Source organism: Thermobia domestica, chromosome 17 (genome assembly GCF_964235325.1).
Source record: "Thermobia domestica chromosome 17, izTheDome1.hap1.1, whole genome shotgun sequence".
Taxonomy (NCBI): Eukaryota; Metazoa; Arthropoda; class Insecta; order Zygentoma; family Lepismatidae; genus Thermobia; species Thermobia domestica.
In genome coordinates, this window is record NC_137470.1 from 68,885,277 (window position 1) to 68,908,459 (window position 23,183).

At 35.8% G+C, this 23,183-nt stretch overlaps 1 protein-coding gene across 4 annotated transcripts in view; it reads right to left on the reverse strand.

Annotated features, from left to right (window-relative positions):
* Positions 1-23,183, reverse strand: part of LOC145674687 (uncharacterized) — a 1,315,729-nt gene that overhangs the window by 829,248 nt on the left and 463,298 nt on the right. For all 4 annotated transcript variants that reach the window (XM_081744920.1, XM_081744917.1, XM_081744916.1 and 1 more), the window contains one exon: positions 20,630-20,923. In XM_081744920.1, the coding sequence (XP_081601046.1) occupies positions 20,630-20,923 (294 nt within the window). The remainder of the gene's footprint in view (positions 1-20,629; positions 20,924-23,183) is intronic.

Sequence of the window (23,183 nt, forward strand, 5' to 3'; positions counted from 1 at the left end):
AGCATTTAAAAATTACCAATAATAACGCTGCACAACAATAACCACTGTAACAATTATTCTAAAACGGTAACAATAACACGAATAGTAACAACGAAAATATAACGCAACGAAAAAGCAAGTAGAAACGGAACTTGGCGCCAATCCGACAACACTGTGCTCTCGGGAGATGTTTTCCGTGTAGTGCGAGAGACGACACTGACAAAATTTGATGGGTGGGGGTTGACGACTGGAACACCCCCTCGCGTTCTATTGGGTGGTGAAATCGGTAGATCTAGGTCAAGCTTCACGACTCGGCGCGAATACTATACCTTTCTGTACAAAGAGTTTGGAGGCTAAAGTAAAATAAATTGATTTCTAACCATTCTTGGACCGAGGTCTTCAATTGTCGTTGCAGGAGTTGACTAATTCTGTTTGTGTTAAAATTAATTTTAACATATTATTATTATTATTATTATTATTATTATTATTATTATTATTATTATTATTATTATTATTATTATTATTATTATTATTAGTTCTAGTATAAAATGTGTTGTATAAATTAACAAGTTTTCTGGATAACAAACACAATTATTAAATTCTAAAATTCCGCAACACACCATTTGGGACAAGTAGCACACTAACAGCCCTTTTTCATTTCGCGGTGAACTGCCGCGCGCGGCGGCGACGAATTGCCGAGCAGGGTAGAAAGACATTACATGCAATGGAACTTTTCATATATGGCGGCGGTCGACGCAAAATTACTCGGCGAGGAAAAACAACCCCCTCTCTCTGCTAGAAAGCGGTGCGGCAGATTGTCACGTATAGCCAAACGAAACATTACAAGCAATAGAGCTCTTTACATATAGGCGGCGACCTGCCGCTTGGGTGTTGGAGGAGGTACCACGTGTCGCCAGGAAAGAGTATTGAGGGGTTGCGATAATATGGAAGTGTGTGTGTTTTACGTATATATATATATATATATATATATATATATATGTTTGTGTGTGGAGTGTGTTTGTGCACGTGGTTATATTCTAGGTTAGAACACCTGGAGTGCTTTTAACCAAACTTGTTACGTACAGTATGTGGGAAAAGATAACATGTAAAAATAATCGTAAACGACCGATAATACTGAAGTGCCGAATCCATAGGTCGTTGATTAAAAAGAGTCCAAATCAATAAAAAAAAATTATGTAATAGAAGATTACGATAAATGTGTGGGCAGCGTTGGCCAAATGAGCTTGTAATTCTATAAATTTCTGGTGCTTCAAAACTGAAATATATACTATCAAATATTTCAAGAATATTACATATTTTACAGTCTTTTGCTATATATTTATGTACTATTTTGCTATATATATTTTGTTACATTAAAATTCGTAATCCGAATTGTAGTAATAATACTGCAATGTACTTTAGCAAAGTAAGAGAGAATTGATTATGTGATATTTGATAAATATGTCGTATTTTATATATTTTATAACTATCTTAACATATCTATGGGTGTAATTCCTTGAATTGTCCCTTAAATTCAGGAACTAGGGCAGTGCTTTAAAGAGACTTGCGTCAATAGTCGGAACGTTTAAAATAAACGAATAAACTCGAAAACTATAATAATAATAATAATAATAATAATAATAATAATAATAATAATAATAATAATAATAATAATAATAAATACCTACAGACCAGCCTTGGGCTCAGTGGTTGAGTGTTGACTTGGGATGCTGGGATAGATCTCAACCACCGACTATCAGGACTTTATCCTGGTTTTCCCAGTCAGAACAGGCGAATATCGGGATGGTATTTTAAATATCCAGAACCAGGCCGCTGTTTTGCTCAAGTCTATCAATTATGGAAACAGTATAGAAAAATCTACTTCAAGTTACCACTTCTCTAAAAAAGGGTGAACCCATATGTGTCTCTTACTTTTTTTTTTTGTTTGCTTTCTATCTGTCTTAACAAGGCGAGTAGAAGACACATTTTGCGTCTGTCCATTGCAACCACCACAGCACGACAAGAGTCACAAAGTTTTGTTTCTTTAGGTTCTCAGCAACCCTGCTCGCATAATTTTCCTTCGCGGCAAAATGCTGCGTAATATGAAAGGGTATATTTCTCACGTGCCAAACTGCCGCTTTCGGCGACGGCAAATCGCCGCCTCAATGTGAAAGAAGCGTAACAGCCCTTTCTCATTTGGCGGTGAATTGCCGCGCAGGGTAGAAAGACATTGCAGGCCGTGGAGCTCTTCATGTATGCGCGGCGGTCGCCGAAAATTTACGCGGCTAGCAAAAACAGCTGCCTCTCCCTGCTAGAAAGCGGCGCGGCAGAGTGCCGCGTATAGACAAGCAAGACATTACAAGCAATGGAGCTCTTTACATATAGGCGGAGATCTGCCGCTTGGGTGTTGGGGAGGGAGCAAGTGTTGCCAAGAAAGAGTAGAAGGTGGTTGCGATAATATGTATGTGTGTGTGTGTTTCACGTGTATATATATATATATATATATATATATATATATATATATATTGTGTGTGTGTGTGTGTGTGTGTGGAGTGTGTTTGTGTGTTTTAATGTTCTAGCCTAGGACACCTGTAGTGCTTTTAACCAAACTTGTTACATAAAATATATAGGAAAAGATGACATGTAAAAATAATCGAAAGCGACAGATACTACCAAAGTGCCGAATCCATAGGTCGTTGACTACAAAGAGTCCAAATCAATACAAATTATTTCTTCTATATAATAGAAGATTGGGATAAATATGCGGGCAGCGCTGGGCAGATGAACTTGTAATTCTATAAATAGCTGGTGCCCCAAAATTGAAATATATACTATCAAATATTTCAACAATATTATATATTTTACAGTCATTTTGCTATATATTTATGTTACATATTTGTTACATAAAATTTGTAATCCGGTCTTTAGTAATAATACCTTAATGTACTTTCGCAAAGCAAGAGAGAATTCATGATGCGATATTGGATACGTATACCATATTTTATATATTTTATAACTATTATAACACTTCTATGGGTGTAATTCCTTGAATTCAGGGAGTAGATTAGTGCTTTAAAGAAACTTGAGTCAATGGTCGGAACGCTTGAAACAAACGAATAAACCCGAAATACTATAATAATAATAATAATAATAATAATAATAATAATAATAATAATAATAATAATAATAATTCCTAACGACCAACCTTGGGCTCAGTGGTTGAGCGTTGACTTGGAATTCTGGGATAGATCTCAACTCTCGACTATCTTGAAAGGACTTTATCCTGGTTTTCCCAGTCACAACAGGTGAATATCGGTATGGTATTTTAAATATCCAGAACCTTTCCGCTATTTTGCTCAAGTCTACCAATTGTGGAAACAGTATAGAAAAATCTACTTCAAGATACCACTTCTCTAAAAAAGGGTGAATCCATATGTGTCTCATACATTTTTTCTGTCTGTCGTAACAAGGCGAGTAGAAGACACTTTTTGCGTCTGAACATTGCAACCACCACAACACGATAAGAGCCACAAGGTTTTGTTTCTTCAGTTGCACATCAATCCTGCTCTCATACTTTTCATTGCGAAACACCGCGTAATATGAAAGGGTACACTTCTCACGCGGCAAACTGCCGCGAGTGGCGATGGCAAATCGCCGCCTCAATGTGAAAGAAGCTTAAGGGTGTTGTGACACACTGTTTGCAAAGGCTTGTCATAACGTATACGATCCAAATTTTATTTACTCTAACTGAACGAAATTGAGAATATTTCAAGAATAAACTAACAAACTCTGCATAGATATTCAGGACCTCAATACAAAACAATTTAAGGTAATTAGTAGATCAACCCACATTATGCTTTATGTTTTGTTTAAATATTTTTTTAAATTATCCTTTATTATGCTTTATTGTTAATTTCAATCGATGTTTCACATTAATCGTGTATAATGTAACTATAATATTTACTATACATTAAATATTCTAAATATCTTGATCTATTTATTAATATTTCATGCAATCAGTTTCTTTCATATTTAATGAACTTTCTGCTAAATGCACTGTAAAGAGGTATGCTTTACTCGAGTCAGTTTTTTTATCACTTGTGTACACCTTAAAGGTGCATATATACAGAAAGGGAAAGTAAAAGATGCTACCAAAAAGTACAGAAAGTGCTCAAGTTCAAGAGGTACACATAACAATATAGTGTGGAGTTCTTGTGCACTTTTTGTACATTTCGAATCATCTTACATAACTGGGCAGTTACACATGGAAGAAAACTATTGTTTATTCATTGTTGGCAGAAAGTTTTCTTCTTCTTTTCCTTGTTTCTTTTCTCCACTTTAAAGATTACACCGAAAAGTTACATAATTAAAAATACGCTTTTCATTGTTGCATTGTTATGTTCTCAAAGATTTTGCATTGTAAATGTTGATTTGAAAAAATAATAATACAGTATGTTAAACTTGCAGCTAAACAGAATTTTCCAAGAATTATTCTAATAGAATTCTCCATGAATTGCGATATTTATTTTAAATTACATTTTATGCTTTATTTTCTAAAATTATGCAGTATTATGCTTTTACAAATAGTTCCTTCTAGAGCCTTAGACAACCACAACCCTGTTCAAGGTACCAACCATATGTGTAAATTTTTAATATGCTTTCTATGCTTTTGGGTTGCCCTAGTAATTAGTGATTTGGTCCTAGGGAGGATACATTAAATATAACAACTGACAAACTTCACAAACGCGTACAGCACCTCAAAAGAAGAAAAAAATCATCTGCGACTTTCGTCGCAAATTCCTAATTACAAATATGTCGAAATTTAAGGTAATCACCTTACGACCAATTCCACTAACTACCTTAGATTACCCTATATTAGAAGTTACATGTTTCTGACCAAAGTCGAATAGAAACTTTTTTGAGGTCGTAAACACGAATTGGAACTTTGTCGTTTATTTTGTTAAGTGGAGCCTTTCTAAAAATGTCCCTATCTCCATACTTAGACTTTTATGACGAAAGTCAAAATGAAATAAAATGAAATTTTTGAGTTTTACGTCCGACGGTTATGCCGGTTAGGCTAAAGGAGACGGTGATGATGAGTAATGAATGAAATGGTGAAATTAAGAAAGTGGGAGGAACCGGGAGAACCCCGAGGAAACCCACGCACACGGTGTTTGTCCACCACAAAGTTCACTTGGCGGGGGCTGGGATCGAACCCGGGACCCCAAGCATCAGAGGTGAACGCTCTACAACTGAGCAACCGCGGCCCAACGAAAGTCAAAGATACATCTTTTCTTTTACTGATGTCCTGAACACGTATATAAAGTTTGACACTAATATATATATATGCTATTCTAATGGCGTCCATGGACTACAGAGTACTATTCTCCAAGTCAAAGTGAAAAATATATATACCTAGGTAATTGTATCCCTTTGAGGTCCTCGTTTGGAGACACAAAAAAACATTATGTGACCCGACCTACCGATCCATGAAATTCTTACAGCGTAACGAGGGATGAACTGCTTGATTCATTAGTAGAGCAATGCTAATGGTTCCAATCTCTTTATTTTTTGACCTGAAGAATAACGCTCTGTTGTCCATGGGCGCCATTTTTAGAACCCTCTCTCTCTCTCTCTCTCTCTCTCTCTCTCTCTCTCTCTATATATATATATATATATATATATATATATATATATATATATATATATATATATTGTGGCAGGACTCGATTTTCGAGGAAAATAATTTGTATATTTTTATTTTATTTTTATGTTTATGTCACGAAATCATTAATTAAGGTTATGGGAATTAAATGTTGTATATGTGAGTAAATGCAAGCTGCACAATCTTGCTAATGTTTGTGTCAGCAGTTTATTGTAAACACATGTGTATAAGAATGTCATCGTTGAGAGTCTGGCAATGTAGGAAGGAAATGTTGACAATGTGTCTTTCCTCACATTAGCCAGATTCTAGAAATTGTATAAAGTGAATCTGTAAGATTTCACGAATTTCATGAGATTACGGATGTACGGAGAATTGCTTAGAATCGGGAAATCAGAACGTGTCGAGGGTTGCAATTTTGAGTTTTGACACATGGAAGGAATTTGTCTCTCCATGTGAAAACGGTGTTACACGAGCCGCAGCAGACGAAAAAGCAGACGATGGTAGTTGGACAACGCCAAACAAAACCGGAGGACGAGAAGGTTTTGGGAGAGTTTAAGGAGAGTTCTAAGAGAGTTCACTGACAGTTCGAAGACAGTTCTCTGAGAGATCTATGAGAGTTCGAAGAGAGTTGAGATTGAACAATTCTTGGAAGTCCATGATCAAGTTACCGTGATCATTCTTGGGTTCGAGTTTGGAGAACCACGTTCTATTGGAGTATCAGCCAGATGATAGGAGGAGACAACACTTTGTATTCCAAAACATCATAACGACGCAGAACTTCGGCAGAGACTTGCATTGAGAGGAGCCATACCTCAATGCTCATTTTCGTCTTCCACCAACAAGGAGTTTCAGCTTAAAAGGAGCAGAGTTCGACGCCAGAACGACGTGGGAATACACCAGTTTTATCCAGGTATGTGTGGCACCGAGTCAGAATTCAAAGGCTCAATACTTGATCGTTCTGTACCTGTCTGGCAAATGAATCTTAATATCCGTCATAACTAATATTCTGAGATCTTACAGTTCACTCATAAGCTTAACGAAATACAGTGTTTTATTTTAAATGAAGTGGACGTATTTTTATTTAACTAATCCCCACATGAGAAAACCTCTCGCAAGTTAACCTTATAGTTTGTCCCACTCATTCTAGATTGTGAGTGGAAGGCTTCTCATCTGCAGGAAAAATCCTCTGCATGTCCCCGATAACATTTCTCCATTTTCTTCTTTTCTTGCGCTTTATTCATATATATATATATATATATATACTTCTTATATTCTCATGGAGTACTCCTAGCGCTAATATATGCATACATATTTATCTATATATCTATTCGTCGATGCATGCTTAAATCTATAAACTCATTATTTACTTCTATCTTATTACTCCTATTTACTTATTAAACATTATTCATTATTTATTATTTCTCTCTTCTTCTCTCTATCCACATTTATTATTATTTTAGTCTATGTTATAGATCTACTGGTGGTTATTTCTTTACGTCTACCGTCTATGATTGTTTACATTCTAAATCTATCTTCTACTAAAATTTCCTTCTTCTCAATACTCACATTCCTAAAACCAACTCTTTTCCTCTTTCTTCCTAACTAATACAACTGAATCGATTAATCTAGACTATTTTTATATTATAACAAGAAGAATATAACTATCTTCTATTTCTACTATATTCTAGATGCACTACTAACATCTCTCTCTCTTCTGACTATCCTAGTATCCCTAGGATATCGAATGATTTACTCACTAATTATTTCTATCTTAATTTTAATCTTACGCTAAGGGACTAGCTAAAAATGAAGGATATCTCCACCAAAAAAAAAAAATTTGCACGGCTTTCACGTGATGTACGAGTCAACTCCTGTGTCTCTTTTCAACAATCACGGAAGACTTATGTTGCATAATAAATAAAATATTCTCATCGACGTTCGGTAATCGCCCAATTTTAACTCGAAGAGAATGGGATGTCCTTCCTGATTAGAGTTTCCCCTAATGAAAGGTTTTGCCTAATTATCAGGGTTTCTTAATTTTAACTTATGTCTAAACTAAATCTACTTCAATTGCATCATTCATTTTTTTTTCATTCTTGCCTTCTCTTACATCTAAAATCCTAATGCAAAACTAATCACAAAATCATTCATATTTCATTTTCTTAGTTTCGCTTTTCTTCTCCATAGTCTTTTCCTACTTTTATTCTTTTTATTACGTCACTATTAAAATTACATTAAAATTATATGCCATAAAGACATACTGCAATAAAACCAATTGATAGTCAGATTTTCCTCTTCCAATATTAATAATACTATAACTACCCATATACTTATGTCCTCTATTACTAAAACAAAATATCTTACAATCAAATTATTATCCTTACTAAATATTTAAAACATTAATAATTACTAATAATATCTCCTTATCCTATACATATATCTAACTAATAATAATAATATTAATATCTATACACAAAACTCTTCTACTTTCTTGGTCATCTCTAGGCTGATAACCAAGGTGTTCGTTGTTTAAAGAACAACGCAAAAGCTACTAAATCTAGCAACGATTTATCGCTTGCCACTACGATTTTTGCTTGTTTCTCATATAACGCTATGGTACTAATAAAATCTGAGATTTTTACTGCCTGAGTGCAGACAAATCTATTCCTAAAACGATCAAGCCATTGATTCACTAGTTCTTGACTAGCACCACTAGTGAATAACGCACATACTTTGTATTTTAGTTGATCTTCTTTGATCGCGAAAAATATAGCGTTGCGTATCAACGTATTTGTCTCTGAAATACCAGTAATTATAGATAAAAAGTGTCTCCTAAATCCTAATTCTACCAAATCATCAACGCTGAAATTCTTCTCTGAGAATTCAATCATATAATAATTCTTATATCTTCTACCCAGAACGTTATCTCTAAACGTCTGTTCCTTCGTTTCGTCGTATGTCGGATAATATTCCGCAAAATATTTTAAAACTCCTAAATCTAAGGAATAGTACCTTGATTTACTGAACATCGTCGCAGGTTTTCCATTGTCTTTAAGAACAGGATAATGCACCCTGTGATTGTTCTTTAAGGACAACATTGTAACAACTTATTACTATTTACTACTAATTAAATACTAAATAGTTTACTTCTCAGATTAATGTAGGTTATATTTAATCTATTATACAACAACTGTTTTGTCTTTGTTATTCTGCCTGCTCTGCTCGTAACTTCGAAACGGAGCAAATAATTCGTGCGGCTCTTGACGTAATCGTATGCCGTCGTGTCTACTCGGCTACACTCGTGTTGATCGCTTGAGCGACAATCGTCGTCCGCTCATCAGATCCTGTCTGATACATGCATCCCGTTCTGTGTGCTATATACGTTCTATACGTTCTAAATACACATAACAACAAAATTATTTTACTATTTTTCTTTTCACTTATTATTATTATTGTAAACTTGTAATATATTATCACTATATGTGTTATTATTAACCTAAAGATTATAACACAAACTACCATGAAATTACTATGTTTGATGAACGTAATACGTTATTTAAATATAAAAATATCACTAATGCACATTTCTGTTATATAGACGAGAATCGAACTCAGTCGTCGCACCTGTTATAATCTTATACTGAATCGAAGCGAGGGTGGGATGGGTGGGTTTCATTTACAAATGTATAAGTTACTAATTTAACATATTTCACCATGAATGGGTGGGTAGGGATGGTTTTTAAATTTACGATTGTTTAAATTTACTACGATTTACTACAATACTCTAATCATGTCTACTGGGAACGATACAACTGCAAACGCAAACCAGCATGTCCAACATGAAACGGGAGGGACGGGCGGTAATTAATTCACTCTCTTTAAATCTACTGAGACCGTTACCAAAGGCGTAAGCCACCAGCGTCTCCAACATGGGAGGGAAGGGAGGGCTTAATCTACTTACTGAGATCTGATCCCAGCTCTACACCATGTTCTAAATAACTACTGGAATCGTACCTTTGATCTAAAAGATCTAAAGACCAGCATCTCACCACCATGCTCTAAATTACTCCTGGGATCGTTACAATGGTCAAAATGACCTCACAGCATGTCCACCATGGGAGGGTAGGGAGGGAATTAACTTTACTAAAATCTTTACAAATAACCTCCGCTAGGCATCGAACCCTAAGCATACTCCAGCATGACAACCTAGCCACTCTGTGCCTAATTGGGGATGCAAAGATGAGTGCTACTAGGCGCCTTCCACTCACCATCTAGAATGAGTGGGACAAACTATAAGGTTAACTTGCGAGAGGTTTTCTCATGTGGGGATTAGTTAAATAAAAATACGTCCACTTCATTTAAAATAAAACACTGTATTTCGTTAAGCTTATGAGTGAACTGTAAGATCTCAGAATATTAGTTATGACGGATATTAAGATTCATTTGCCAGACAGGTACAGAACGATCAAGTATTGAGCCTTTGAATTCTGACTCGGTGCCACACATACCTGGATAAAACTGGTGTATTCCCACGTCGTTCTGGCGTCGAACTCTGCTCCTTTTAAGCTGAAACTCCTTGTTGGTGGAAGACGAAAATGAGCATTGAGGTATGGCTCCTCTCAATGCAAGTCTCTGCCGAAGTTCTGCGTCGTTATGATGTTTTGGAATACAAAGTGTTGTCTCCTCCTATCATCTGGCTGATACTCCAATAGAACGTGGTTCTCCAAACTCGAACCCAAGAATGATCACGGTAACTTGATCATGGACTTCCAAGAATTGTTCAATCTCAACTCTCTTCGAACTCTCATAGATCTCTCAGAGAACTGTCTTCGAACTGTCAGTGAACTCTCTTAGAACTCTCCTTAAACTCTCCCAAAACCTTCTCGTCCTCCGGTTTTGTTTGGCGTTGTCCAACTACCATCGTCTGCTTTTTCGTCTGCTGCGGCACGTGTAACACCGTTTTCACATGGAGAGACAAATTCCTTCCATGTGTCGAAACTCAAAATTGCAACCCTCGACACGTTCTGATTTCCCGATTCTAAGCAATTCTCCGTACATCCGTAATCTCATGAAATTCGTGAAATCTTACAGATTCACTTTATACAATTTCTAGAATCTGGCTAATGTGAGGAAAGACACATTGTCAACATTTCCTTCCTACATTGCCAGACTCTCAACGATGACATTCTTATACACATGTGTTTACAATAAACTGCTGACACAAACATTAGCAAGATTGTGCAGCTTGCATTTACTCACATATACAACATTTAATTCCCATAACCTTAATTAATGATTTCGTGACATAAACATAAAAATAAAATAAAAATATACAAATTATTTTCCTCGAAAATCGAGTCCTGCCACAATATATATATATATATATATATATATATATATATATAGAGAGAGAGAGAGAGAGAGAGAGAGAGAGAGAGAGAGAGAGAGAGAGAAAGAGAGAGAGAGAGGGGATGTTAATGAACTATACCGACAAACTGTACGAGCTGATTCCTCACATCAAAATAAGAGAAAAAGTCCATATGGACTTTTTGGTGGAAAGTGCATATCTTCAGAGCTAGGGCTGTCCAAAATCTCGAAAAAGGTCCATTTAAATATCATGGGGAATATTTTCGTCGCCCTTTTAAACACCTTAAAATCAAAAATATTCACTTTTGCCAATTTTTCTTTTGGTTAGTCCTAAAAAGCAATAATCATGTCAAGCGTAATCATTGTAGCCCTACAGGAAGTGCCCAGTAATTTTCGGGTGTAGATGTCTCATATAAATAACATAGGGGAGATTTTTCATCTCCCCATAAACCCACTCTAAAGTTGCAAATTTTTATTTTTGATAACTTACTTAGATAACGCTAACAAAAATGTACAAGCATACCGGATTTGAAGTTTTTATTCCGATTCCAAGTACCTAAAATATGAAATTATAGCTCTAAAAGAAAGGCTCATTTAAATAACATGGGAAATTTCTTTATCCCCCTTTAGGCCCGCTAAAAATTAAAAATATCCACTTTTGGCAACTTTCCTGTGAGTTACTTCCGAAAAACTAGAATTATGCCAAATTTCAACTTTCCACGTCAACCAGAAGTACCCGTTTATTTTACGTCAGTTCATGTAGTTTTATATATAGTTAGGATGTAGTATTCTGGTTTGCATTAGTGTTTGATTCCTAATTCGACCTTATATTCGTGTTCCACGAGTCTAAGACATCAGTGACAATACTAATACGTCACAATTACACAGCATTAATGTAATTTTGGTCTGAGGATGCAGTTTTGGAAAATGGCTGCGCCATTTTCAAACCTAAAGGAAATTTTGAATGGTTCTTCTTCCGTAATTGTTCTGTTAGCTTCCAACTACAAGTGTGCCAAGCAATTAATTATGTTTAAAAAGTGTAGTATGGGTTCATATACCATTTCCACTTTAAGAAAATAAAAATAATTTGAAAGTTAATATATCGCCCACGATATTAAAATTTTGTTTTCTAAAGTTTCAAGTTGGTCTTAAAAACATGAAAAGTAAAAACAAATATTAAAATGTTTATTCAAGAATTTCAAATGGCTAAATATTTATTTTTGTTCAATAAAACAATAAATTTCTAATCAGATAAAATACATCGTTCTATGACTATAGTTAACCAATCTGATTTCACCAAAAATAACTTTCCACCAATTATATTAGACTTAATTTGGGTATAACATTTTGCGACGAAACCTCACACCCACAACCTCGTGGCCCACAACCTCACGTGGGTTAAAATCTTGACGCCCAAAATCTTTCGGGTCAAAATATCACCTAGCCAAAATATCGCGGGAAGGAATCTCACCAAGGACAAAAGCTCACCGTCCAAAATCGTATGTAGGGATGCACGCGAGACGCGAGGAGTCTCGCGACTCGTCTCGCATTTGCGAGACGAGACACGAGACGAGACTCAAAATTTTATGCGAGACGCGAGACGAGACTAAACCATGCGAGACGAGACTCGGTTAATTCTCGCACGAGAAGTCTCGCGAGACTTCTCGCAGTCTCGCAACATTTATGAATTACATTTAATTGTATATTTAGTGATTTTACATTTATTGAGTTTTCTAAGTTGAGCGTTAATGTCTCCAGTAACAAAAAGTGATTGGGGCATTAGACATTTTATGAGATTTATTATTATTCAAGGTTGATTTTCAGAATTAAAGCCTTCTTTAGTTTCTAAACATCATTTAAAAAGAAAAGCTTTGTAAATTGCAAATTATTACAGCAACGATTTAGGACTTTATTTTGCGACACAAACACATACACGCAGGCGCGCACGAATACATGAACTTCTGTTTTTGGTCTGAAAAGCGAATAAGACTCCCTATTGCTGCGAAATGTGATATTTTTGTTGTTTCTGTCTTTTTCACATTACTACTAGCGATGAATGTTGCGGGATGGCGGGGAAATCCCTTCTCGTCAAAGTTTATCCCCGGCCCGGCTCGCAGAAATAACATTATATTTTTACATGGAATAAGTATTTTCTTTCTATATATTTATCAAAAACATCCCCCTCTAGTTCGGAAGTTTAATTCAAACACTGGTTTGGTAGGATGGCCCTATAGGTTTGGTGGGAGATGGTAGGAATGGCCCTATATCTGTCAGTAATTTTATTTTTTAGATATGGCAACAATATATAAGTTGAAAGCGAAAGTTGATAAAATGCGATAATGCAACATTGCTATAAGCGCGAACGAACCAAAAGAATTGGGTCGTATTGTGTTGTGAGGAGTTCTTTTGTTATCTACAAGCGCTTTTGGTGGTCTAAAAACATCTTTATAGTGGAAAATCACCCTTCAAGGAAAAGACCAAAACGTGTAAATGTTGATAGTGGCGACGATATTTTAGAAGAACCAAATGGGGACCCAGTTGAAAGTGAAACGGATTCAGGTACTGTTTCTGCAAGTTCGAGTCTTGATCCATCCGAAACAGCAGGGGGTAAAAGTAAGTTCTAGGATTAGTTTGAAATTGCAACGAATGCTGAGTTGGCTATTTGTAAATTTTGTAAGCCTAAGAAGATAGAATTGAAAATGCATTCTCGTAATATAACGCGGTGAAGAAACACTTGCAAAATATTCACAAGAAAGAATACGCGATTTTCTACCCCGACAGCGACAAAGATCAGAAGAGTAGCTGCAGGAAGGTGGATATAACAATATATTTCCCTCAGAAGAAGGAAACTAAGGTAAGTGCATAGCATACTTGACAGTGTCTAAAGTGTTGAAAATTAATTATCACTATTCCCCGCGGCGAGCCATTGATATAATTGTTATTAGTATATAACATAATTATGTTGTATATCAGTTATTTAGGTTAGTATATTAGTATATGTTATCCACAAGTCCGTTCACACAAGTAATGTTATTCCTTGGTGGCTGGTGTAAAGGGAGATAGGCGACAATAGATGGCAGCACTGTTCTCCTACACAAGTAACGTATTTTTATATTTTCTCTGCTGTTTCCACAAATTTAATGCTAGAGAGTTTAAACGTTCTGAAAAGAAAGTTAAAACCTATTCTAAGGGAACAATCCATGTCAATTTTGGATATTGTGACGTTAGAGCATTCCTCGGACTAGAAACAGGCAAAGACAAGGTTGAAATCCGGTTAAATAAAGACGAAGAAATTTACATATAGATTACCACATTGCGATTCGACAAAGCCGACTGGCCAGGATATCGAAATTATCTTAGTAGCATTTTTGCAAACTCAACTCTATCAGAAACGGAGGAAGATTTTCATAATTCTTTGGATAGAATAACTACAGCACTCCATGACGCTACCAGCCGTTTTATACCGACTAGTACATCCCATAGTTATCACCCAACGCTCCCACCCCATTATTTACCACTTATCAGACGTTCACGAGCACTCTACAGAGATTACAAATGTACAGGAAATCTAGAGTCATTGCATTTACATCGTCAATTTCAACGCACAGTTCACAATTATGTTAAAGCATATAAACTCCGTCAATGGATAAAAGCTTGTAATAATTTGGGAGACGATGCACACCCATCCAGATACTGGAACCGTTTGAACATGCTTACTGGTCGCAAGACACACACTACCTATCCTCTCCTAGAAAATGAAAATCCTCTTCACACAGATAAAGAAAAAGAAGAAGCCTTCGCAACCTATCTACAATCTATTTTCACGCCGTCTGAAGCAGCCATTCGTCGCAGGCATCCCACACATACCTTTAACATAAATTCACCAGAACTTCAACCCAGCACGTCTCATGCTTTTCCCGACCATCCTCTTGCTACGCCTATCACTGTAACAGATATCAACTCCGTCACGGCTCGCGAACGCAATACTGCCCCTGGTCTGGACTCAATCACTTACCGTCATGTCAAAGAAGCGCCCTCGCCTTACTACACCTTTTAGCAACTATATTTACGTTTATTCTCTGCACAGGGTATCTTCCCTCTCCGTGGAAGACTTCCAAAACACTCATGTTTGCTAAGCCATACAAACCACTAAATTGCGTATCATCTTACAGGCCCATACAATAACTCCGACTTTCAGCAAAATATTGGAACGCATCCCTGTCAAAAGACTTCACACTCACTTAACAGCGAAAGAATTGCTACCTTTACATTAAGCTGGTTTCCGACCAGGATATAGTATTAACGATCAGTTACTTCGCCTCACCAACATGATCACTAATCATTACAATTCTTCCAAGCCTGCCTGTTTAGTTTTATTCGATCTCGAAAAGGCATTTGATAAAGTATGGTACCTGGGACTTTTATTCAAGCTTCTGTCTTTCCGTCTTCCTATCACGTACATCCGCTTCATCTTTAATTTTCTTTCAAACCGCCTGGCTTACATCTACATCAATGACAGTGTCTCTTATCCTGTATTTCTTTATAGCGGCGTTCCGCAAGGCTCTGCCTTGTCCCCACTGCTGTATCTGCTTTATGTCGCTGACATGCCGTCCTTACCGCAAAACATTCATACTTTTCAGTACGCCGATGACACGGCTTTCCTGGCGTTAACGAAACTATCTCTCAAATAAACAATGCGATGAATGAAGCTATCCGTCGCTTTAGCGATTGGTGTCGGACGTGGCCCTTAACAATAAACGCTACCAAAACTCAGGCCATAGTCTTTATTCCACAAAAACGTCGATCACGAGTTCATCGAAACCCAGCTCGTCTTGCCCTTACCGTCAATGATACTGCCATACAGCACTCAAAGACAGTGAAATACTTGGGTATAACATTTGATCATCAACTTACATGGTGTCCACACCTCGCTACCATTGTAAGCAAAGCCAAAAATAGATTAAATTTACTTAAATGTCTCATAGGCACAACGTGGGGTCTCCAATCTTCTACGCTCATCAACACCTACAAGGTCTTCCTACGTCCCGTTCTTACATATGGTTTTCGGCATCAGCAAGCCCAAAATATTACGAAAAGCTGTTAATAATGGAACGACATGCTCTCCGCCTAGCCTACCGCATTAAATTACCAAGTCCAACCCTAAATTGTACGACCGTATCACATTTCCTCAATTTCTTTATCATATTGAAGCTCTTCGTATTAAATATATAACTCAACGGTATGACAGCGAACACGCTTTATTTTTTGAAACCGTCTACAGCGACGCTCCCTACACTCACAGCCATCACCACACGTCTACAACTCTCTCACTGCTTTTTGCATTATATAAATATACCGTACCTCCAAATCATCCGGACTATAACATCATTAGTATCCTCAGCACATCACACGTACGGGCCCACCCCATAGCTAGCTAACTTAAAAAAAATTGATATAGTGAAAGGATCCAGGATTGGTTCAATGAGTTCAGAAAAACATATACGGAAACGTTATATTCTTTATATCCTAACTACATTGGCGACTTCTTTTTTCGGGGCAAAAATGTGCCCGCATGGCATACTGGAAAATATTGCTGGAGAACTCTAAGCTGGAAAACAATGTTGGATCCAGCAAACAATTTATGCTGGTTTTGTTGTAAATTATGCTATGCGAAAATTAATGGTCCAGCAATCAAATTCCAGCACAACTTTCCTTTTAATTTGGAGCGGAGTGGACACAAGTTCGGATACCATGTTGAACTCTAGGTTCCGTCTCCTTAGGATGTTATGAACATTCATCCCATGGAAAACAATGGCAAACCACCATGGGTTCACCTTGCCAAGGGACTTTTAGGTCAAATATCTGCCTTCGGACAGAATATCACATCATCATTCATTAACAGCCATAGAATAAAACATTGCAAAATTTTAACCCAGAATATATGCGAGACTGCGAGACCATGCGAGAAAGTCTCGCGCGAGACGCGAGACGAGACTCAAGATTTTATGCGAGACGCGAGACGAGACTTCACATTTGCGAGACGAGACGAGACGCGAGACGAGACCAACATTTGAGGCTGCGAGACGAGACGATACTTTTCCATTTCTCGTCTCGTCTCCTCTCGCGTGCATCCCTAATCGTATGAGACGAAATTTCGCCATAATTATTTGTTATTTGTAGAATATTCAAAATATCACTTTATGCACTTAAAATGGCATTTATGTATATACAGTTAAACCTCCAACACCGGATACCTCCGTAGTATGGACAGACGTTTTTTTTTTTTTTTGTTCCCTTAAGGATATACGGTGTCTATTATTACGGGACGGATCCCTTTATTTCACGGACACTCTCAGATGTGGACACGGATAGTCTTCCTCTCCAGCACAATGTTAATAACATGTTATTTGATCTCTTGATAGAAACTATTCTCAGTTCAAACGTATTTAGCACAGGAATCTTGATTTTTGTGGAATTTAAATAACAAATATGAATACAGTATAGTAGTCAGAAACTTCAATTCAAATGGTTCAGCCGTCTTCATGTAGTTATGACACAGATAATATCGATTTGAATGTGGAGAAAAAACTATAGAAATCGCTTCTCTTCTTGAAAGCCGAATTCTTGAAAATGACGGGACATGATTCCAATTATTTATAATGAGCAGGGCCCGGATCTTGTTGACAAGTCAACTTTTTTCTGTTAAGCATAGGACAAGGCAAGTTCAACTAAAAACGTTATCCATCAACTCTATGTTCTAAAAATATAGTTTTTTAGGGTCAACTTTTGTTCAGTTTTTGCCGTTTTGAAATTTCAGGTCATTTTTTAATATTTTAAGGTAACTTTTAGGTCACTTATGGTCTTTTTATTCTTTTTCTTCTACATAAGGAAATCTTTAAATGAACACGGTTTACGAATGTGGAAAAGACGAAGTTGAATAATCTCTTTCTTCTTCCTGACTGTTGGGGTGGAAAAACTGCATTCTTAACAAGCTAATGAAAACTAAGCTGTAGCTGGTTAACGAAAGGTGGGGGTTAGTAGGTGGCCAAACACATAGTTTTGGGTTGTTGACCACAAAGAATGTGATCACGTGAATAACTAAAAATGGATTAGAAGGCGTACAAGGATTTTAAACAGGTTTCTATATATTATTTTCATGTGAGTATATATTATTTTCATCTACACTTGCGAACTTTTTATTGTTTAAGAGTGCTTCCTAGTTTCAACTTGGGAGTGAATTGACATTTTCAGTACATACAATGCCGTACAATGGACTGATCAATAGAAATAAATGATCAATGGAGTGCAACTAACTGAAACCAGATTTCTTGAATATGAATGAGAAATGTTAATCAAAAATCCAATGGATATTAAAAAAATGTCAATGTTTAACGAAATAAACGTTTAAGAAAACGTAAGTTTTAAGGTCTATTTTTGTGATTTTTAGGGTCATTTTACAAGAATTTTAGTGTCATTTTATAGGTCACTTTTTAAAAATTTTTAGGTCAACAACATCCGGGCCCTGATAATGAGGAATTTTTATACAGAGTTTTATTATTTAACGTACGGGGTTCGTGATATAGAAGAGTTTTAGCATTAACTTTCAACACCCGAGCTAACTCTCACCAACTAATTTAACTAGAATAGATTTAATTGATGTCTGTTAATTTGGATTTATTTTAGACTATATATACATTAATTTGGAACTGTCAATTTCCCTGCTTCTAGTGCGTAAATTAAACATTATCAGATTTATTATTATTATTATTATTATTATTATTATTATTATTATTATTATTATTATTATTATTATTATTATTATTATTATTACCTCACAAAATCTTATAAAGGATGTTCCCAAACAACACCGACAACGTTTGGGAGATGATTCCTGACACCAAGATAAGACATAAAGTATAGACCAACCTGTGTGCACAAATGCTTCCTATCGGAGTTATAGGCTGCCGAAAACATGAAAAATGAACTTTGAAGGTCCATAGCTCCAATACTATGAGAACTACTGTAGTCGGGTCAAGACTTCATTTAGAAACTAATATGTGCACTATCCAAAAATACATGTTTCAGAATCCTGCGGTACTCACGCAAAAAATTTCATAGAGGGAATTTGGCTACGGGCATATAATTTCAAGTAACAATACTAAATTAAGGAATGAATCGACATTGTTGTAACTAAATTCGAAATTGGAAATACTGAAAGGAGTTAGAAAATGTTATAAATTAAACTGAGCATAATTATATATTAAAAGAAACTCAGAAATTTATTACATAGATTTACAAGTATATTATATTTTTGACAAATAATTATCTTCCAATCTTTAATAAATTTGTTATATTTATCTGCAGTGTACCTTGGTACTCTAACCAATCTGACAATAAAGTTATATCTTTAAGCTTGGGGAGCATTAGTATTTATAAAGTTGGACTAATTTATTTTAAATGAATGAAACTTCAACCGCATTGTTTTGAAAACAGTATTTTAGAACATTCACCATTCTTATATGATTTTTGATTTTAGAAATGTTTTTAATTAAAAAATTTGTACGAGTTTACTTTCTAAGATTATAGTAGAATTACAATTCGTTATTATTAATATTATTTTATTTTGTAGCTCAATGCATCAGGTTGTTAACATTTTACAAGTTACGTATTATTGCTTATAAGCTGTTCGCAACACTAAATAAAAATTATTATTATTATTATTATTATTATTATTATTATTATTATTATTATTATTATTATTATTATTATTATTATTATTATTGTTGTTGTTTAGTAGTAGTAGTAGTAGTAATAGTTATTTTGTATACTTTTGTTTAACTACGATATAAGTGTATAGAGGTGACTCATACTTCGTGTACGACCAGGACACGAATGAAAGTCCCCATACATTTTAACTTCAACACCCATGGAAAACTATGTATTAGCATCACACTATTACATCCAGGTACTGTACAGGAGTCAGATAGACACCTGGGTTGCTTTGGAACGATTGCAGAAAAAGAAATAAATATTCCTTCAACCGAAATCGAGCCAAAACATTAGTAGGTAGACACACATTATCGATTAACAACTATGCGGCTGTTTCTAAGAATTACGCCTTAACTAAGAGCACATCTTATTAATTTAAAACCTGTCTATTGGGTATGGATTGTTATCCAGTGTTTCGTTAGGTGGTATCTAGTCAATACATCAATTCCTATCATCTGTTACTTCTGATTGCATGGAGTTTGCTACTTTCTAATTTAATCAGTACCCAAAAGGCTTCACAACACTGGGAAATGTAAAAAATTCTATGCCTCTATATGGAATTAAATCTGATACTACACTCACTAACCATTTGAATGCACGGAAAAAATAATTAATTCTAAGAGTTGATGGACCCAGATCACAGACATAGAAGTCATAGAATAGCATTAGATCCTATTCTGTCCGATATCAATCTATTCTGGATTGGTATACCCTCTTTCTTAAAGTCTTGTTTTATGTGAAACTTTCATTGGTTGTTGCACAACCCAGAAGTGTCTTACGCAATGGTATTCTAACTCCTTAAAATGAATTAGACAGTATGGAAAACAACTTTACGACAAGAAATCTTACCTGAAACATGCTCAGATAATTCTTCCGCATACATCTCAACAATTTGCAAAGCTTCTTCTTCTGTAAGATCAGGCGTTTCGTATAAGGAAACTGATACTTCCTTCCCATCGAATGAAAAGGAAACTTCCGCTCTTTCGTCTACAGTAAGAGATTTCTCTGTTGGTGGTGTATCATACATGCTAACCAACTGTGAAGTCCTTTCTTCATGTATTGTGGACAATGAAGGATTTCTTGCAATCTTTCCGTGGTCAAGTATCGCCTTCTGTTCTGGTGTTCCTTTCACAATCATCCTCTCTGCATCACAAGAATGAAACAATTAACAGGGTGATAACATTTAATTATAGTAACTAAAGAATAGACGAATTGACATATATTGATTTTGTAGAAAGAAACAATTATCTCTAAACATTAATTTCCTTATATAAATAAGACAATATTTACTTTTATGAATTCGTGCAATGTTAATAGATGTCACTTAAAGTTACGAAGAAAGGGTACTGCATTGGAGTGTGAATTTTTAATAACTTGATTAACCTTACAATTATTTCTGTTTTTTAAATTGTGAAACTTCTCTCCCTTGAAACCGCTAAATACAATTAAACGTTCTCTAAATTTCGAATATGTAATTTTATACAACTCTACATGTCACTTGTGGTATCACAAAATGAATGCAATTTTTAGAAAAGGTACACCATTAAACTACAATTGTCTTGATGTTCTGTATTTTGCTGGTCATGGAAACCTAGATTGTCTTCTAGAGTTCGAGTGCAAAACGTTGAATCAAGACTTTCCTAAACTGCTTCAGATCTGCAAACAGGGAAATACATTTTCTATAGATTCCGGCATTCACAGTTATAGGTATAATAAAGTACATGATAATAGAAGACAATCTGGACGTAGCACCAGACAAATATCGTTGTTGTAACTGTAATCGGTTGCATGCTGTTTTCAGGACAAAATAATTGTTGTAACCAAATATGAAGTCCGTTGACAATGGTTGTATTGCTAGTGTGGACATGACTGTTGATATTAGTGTACCTTCCTAAAATTTTGATTGCAAAATTATGAAAAACTGTATATGACTTTTTTACATACAAAACATTGTACTATCAACGACGTCATATACTTGGATTTACGATACAGTCAGCATACGTGACAGGTAAGATAAAAGTTAACAAGTAATGGGTGATAGATGGCTCGAGACTGTACAGGAAGCAAGACCAACAACAACAACAACAACAACAACACACACATGTATATATAGGGAGAGAGAGAGAGAGAGATGGGGAACTTTGAAATATCATGGTCATGCCAACAGCCAACGAGTTTGTGCGCAGTAGGGTGGATTTAAAAAATCGAAAGTAGTCTAATTAAATAGCACTAGGTGTCAAAAGTTGTGTATTGACTAGTACAACATTCGTGAATTTTTTCATAATTTTTGTACTTCATCTTCACTCCCCGCAAGGGCCTCAAAAGTTTTCAATTTTTATGAAAATTTGATTTTTTTTAAAACCAAATACTGAATATTTTCTGAAGTTGCCCAATGAAATCGAACTAGGTGACAAAAGTTGTATAATGACTAGATTGGCTACACCATTCATGATTTTTAAAATAATTTGCATCTTTATTCCCCACAAGGGCCTGAAAATTTGTCGTTTTTATGTTATATTCTAAGGCATATTCAACAGCATTTAGATAGCGCAACAGTGGGTCCTGAAAAGTTTTCGAGAACTATACAAAAAATTGTGAAAAATATATGAACTATAGGAAAAATTTCTTGGGAATTACAAGAAAAATTAACCCATTGTGAAGATTTACCAGTCGTTAATTTTCAAGCGAATGAAGGAACTTTCTCGGCCATGGAAGAGAAAGACATCAAACCAAAGCACAGACCAAAAATATATGTGGGATATTTGCAAAGCAAGCTCTGCTGGTGAGTGTTCTCCGAATCTTGCATCAAGAAGTACTGGAAAATTATCCCATGCAAGATGGATCACTACTACTAACGTAGTGCTTAGAGTGCACATAAGAACTACTGACCCATCTTCGAACTTGAAGGAGCTCGTTACATTCATTATGAAAGTGTATGCTCCGATGTGGTTTTACATTAAATGTAACCCTACTACCAAGGATGCTCCTGTGAACTTATATCGTACTCTAGCCTTTTCACGGTACTTAAGCAATGAACTGAAGCTCATTCTAGATAGGACAATTCAGCCAATAGTTTCTTCACGTATCCGGAGAATTTACTGGTATCTATGCTCGCCAATGATTTAAAGCATATTAGAGAAATAGTTTTGCGTAGAATCCTTGACACAGGGCCAAAAGCTCAAACCAAACACCTCCTGCACGCAAGTTCAGTATTCCAGCAATCCACTTTAGTGCTCAGGCTTACATTGACCCAATCAACTGGCAGGAACGCGAAGTAACCGAGCCACCCCTGACAAGACATTCGTCGGTGGAGGATCTACAGAAATGTGTAACAGAAGGTTCATCTGTCCTTCCGCCTGTTTTCCACTTGCCATGTCATACCCAAGCACTCAAGAGGTGCGTT